The 3,457-nt window shown below is 21.8% G+C and overlaps 1 protein-coding gene across 1 annotated transcript in view; it reads right to left on the reverse strand.

Moving 5' to 3' along the window:
* Positions 1 to 805: 805 nt before the first annotated feature.
* The window catches only part of LOC111623969 (ileal sodium/bile acid cotransporter-like), a 22,908-nt gene continuing 20,256 nt past the window's right edge, over positions 806 to 3,457 (reverse strand). The window contains exons 6-7 of the mRNA XM_023366710.1: positions 926 to 1,099; positions 806 to 882 (exon numbers count right to left, since the gene is read on the reverse strand). Coding sequence (XP_023222478.1) covers positions 806 to 882; positions 926 to 1,099 — 251 coding nt within the window. The remainder of the gene's footprint in view (positions 883 to 925; positions 1,100 to 3,457) is intronic.

Genomic DNA, 3,457 nt, shown 5'->3' on the forward strand with positions numbered 1-3,457 from the left:
TTATCTTAACATAAAATTATTCAGTTCCATTGTCTTAAAACATGCCAGAATTTCAAATAAAATGCTTTTTTTAAAGTATTTCTTTATGTGGTAAAAATGGCAAATGAAAATTTAATATTCTAACTTATATATAAAAAAAACATATTAAATGTGCTTTTTATTCATTTATAAATTTTAAGTTTTAATAAGTATAAAATTATAGAATTTTAATGTATGTAACGTGTACATTTTTTAAATAATTCCTTCAAATTGATGCTATGTTGGAAGTTGGATGATCTTTTATACAAAACATGCAGCATTCATTTAATTATTAGTATTATTTTAACGTATTTTAACATCGAATTTTTAATTAAGAAACTTTAAAAATCAAAAAAATCATTCGAATAATTTAATATATTTCAATATGGGAATTTATTATAATTGAATTTATAAATAAAGTTAATTTTATTATCACTCGAACAAAACCTTTAAATCATACTTCTTGATTTTATAAAACAGTAAATATTATTTTATTAAATTACTTCTCTGAACAGTTTTTTTTTTATAAAAAATCTACTTTATGTCACACTCATTCAATCAAGAAAATGACTTTTTATTAATTTAATATTTTATGAGTTAATTTTCTGAAAAATTCGTGTGAATTAAATATGAACTGTACTTTTTGTAATGTAATTTTTACATTAGAGTAAGCAAATTTATTTAAATTGAAAAATAGTATATAAAATTATTACTATTTTATTTGAAAGAATCCATATTTTGTGACTTGTTTGAAGTAAGATTGTAGGCCTATATTAAATTGGAGGAACTATGGACAAGTCTCATCATCATCATCATCATCATCATCATCGTCATCATCTGCTTCATCAACAATTTGGATTAAGTCTTAAACCCAGCTTTATTTATATTTAGAATGTTCTTGACCTACTTTTGCGAGGGTCCACATCCATCTCTCTTTCCAAAGATTTATATCCAAAGGCCAATTTCGATAAGCAGTTGTTGTCCATTCTAATTACAGAATCTTTCCATTTTATCTGGAAGGATTTAATGTTATCCACCATATTGTCTACTTCTAGTTTTCTTCTAATATCCAAATTACACGCTGATGTAATTTAGTAAGATGTAGTAATTGTCTGAAAAATTTGATATCCTCATCTTCCAAATTTAGAGCATCTCTTTTAATTAGAGATAGGAACAAATCTTATTAAATAGTCATTATATATTTTGTATTTATTAATGAAAGTTAAGGGGATTAACAATCTTTATTCAACTGGGAAAAAATTTATTGTTCAGAATTTATTCAACTCTAAGCATTGAGATTAGATAAACAATGTCATAAAATAGAATTCTTCTAAACAAACACATGAAATTTGTTCCTTTGAAAAAAAGTAAGGCTTACGTTTACTTACAGTTATAATGAGAACATCAGTCTTTTTCCTGAAAGCAGTATATATATATATATATATATATTTTTTTCTTTTTACAGTTTGTTTCACAGCTGGGTGCTACTAAAAAAAACTGTTCTTTCATACTGAAAAAGTTGAGTTTTGGGAGTAGGGTGTGATTACAGTTTCGTACCAATTAAATTTGTTTTTTTGCTGAAATAATATGAATTCTGTTGCAAGAAAGTTTATTTCTACTTGTTTTTCTTTATTCTTAACAAAGAACATCTTGATTGTTACATGTTTTTGTATGGCTTCATTAAAAATGGTTTTAAGTACATAAAAAGTAAAAAGAAATTATATAATAAAATTGTTATATAAATTTGTAAAAGAAATTAACTTTTATAATTATCACTATTAAAAATAAATAGAATTTATTTTAGGACGTTAAATTAAATAATAATAATAATAAAATTCTTATGAAATTAGGTGGTCCTCTGTGATTTACGTAAGATACATTAAAATATAGTTTAATAAAGATTGATTGGTGTTCTTAATGATAATTGTTTGGGAAAAAGTAAAGAAAATCTAAAATTTACATATTTTTTCCTTTATTTTTCATTATTTCAACTGATCAATTTTGACGTTATACAATATCTTAACTAATCTTTTTCGAAATAAATGTCGACTGACGAAAATATATTTAAGCAAATCACATTTAGACCATAAAATTACATATATTATTTAAATTTATCTGTTTTATTATCTTCCAAAATTATTATATTCATTTAATTAATACTAAAATTAATTTCCTATTAAAAGTCTTTATATATCTTAAATTTAAAACTTTAATTCTGTGTCTGTCTGTAACTTAATAAGAATATTCAATTATTTTCCTAATTAATCCTTGATGTATATATTACATAAGATGAATTAATTATAAAAATGGCATTAACATCATCAAATATTGCTGTAAAGACTATCAAAATCATTGTAAATGTATTTTTAGAAGCTATCTTCTAAGCTTGCTTTATGATAATTTATCCATTTTATTTATAGTAAATGTGATAAAATAAGAGAATTTTTAAAGTATATATCAAAATTTCTTTAATTTAATCCCATGCAACTATTGTTTCTATTCTTGTAAGCCATTAACATGTTCTTAATATTACACTTTGTTTAAAAATTTTTAAAAATAATTTAAATGACTCGTAATGTCTGTTATTACGACTTAGATTAACTCATAAAATTCTGTTAGTGGCAGGAATTCTTATTTTCATATACAAACAGATAAGTCAGAATATGTTAAGTAAGTAAATAAATCACTATCATGATATTTACAATTATAAACGATATATAATTAATTTCATTTTAATCATAATTATAATGAAATAATTCTTTAAAAGCATTGTAATTAATTACATAGCAAATTAATTTACTCGATATTTATTAATATAATCCCTTACAACTGACATATAATAATGAGTATAATATTTAAAAAATTCTTATCAAAAATACATTTTTGTATGGATAGAAAACAAATTAATCAAATTGTATTTGATCTCAAGTGTAAAAGAATATATAAAAAATAATAATAATGTTTTTTTCTGTTAAATATTTTCATAAATTGAATAATAATACATTAAATGATTAAAAAATTTCGTAATCAGCAAATTAAAATTAAGAGAAAAATTACATTCTTACTGTTTAATCGAATGTGAACAATTCTCACAGGGACGTAAGAAAAACTTTACTTTGTTGTAATTATATGACACATTAAGAAAAGAACCATAAAAATTTCTTTTTTCCCTGGTTATTTTTGTGATAAATTAAAAGATAGCATAGAAAAACCTTATTAAAATGCCAATTACTATCTATTACTTAGTGTTAGAACAGTTATGTTTAAGTTGGTTAGATGCAATTTGTTGATTACTCTTTTATTTTTAAATTTATCTTCACAGAAAATCTGAATAAATTTTTTTAATATAAAAAAAGTAAAAAAAAACCATGTAAATATTTTTTACTAAAGTAAACAATAAAAAAATTGTTTTTATGTTATGTTATTCTTTACAGAATTC

Source organism: Centruroides sculpturatus, unplaced genomic scaffold (genome assembly GCF_000671375.1).
Source record: "Centruroides sculpturatus isolate CEXI.00-Female unplaced genomic scaffold, Cexi_2.0 scaffold409, whole genome shotgun sequence".
NCBI classification, from domain to species: Eukaryota; Metazoa; Arthropoda; class Arachnida; order Scorpiones; family Buthidae; genus Centruroides; species Centruroides sculpturatus.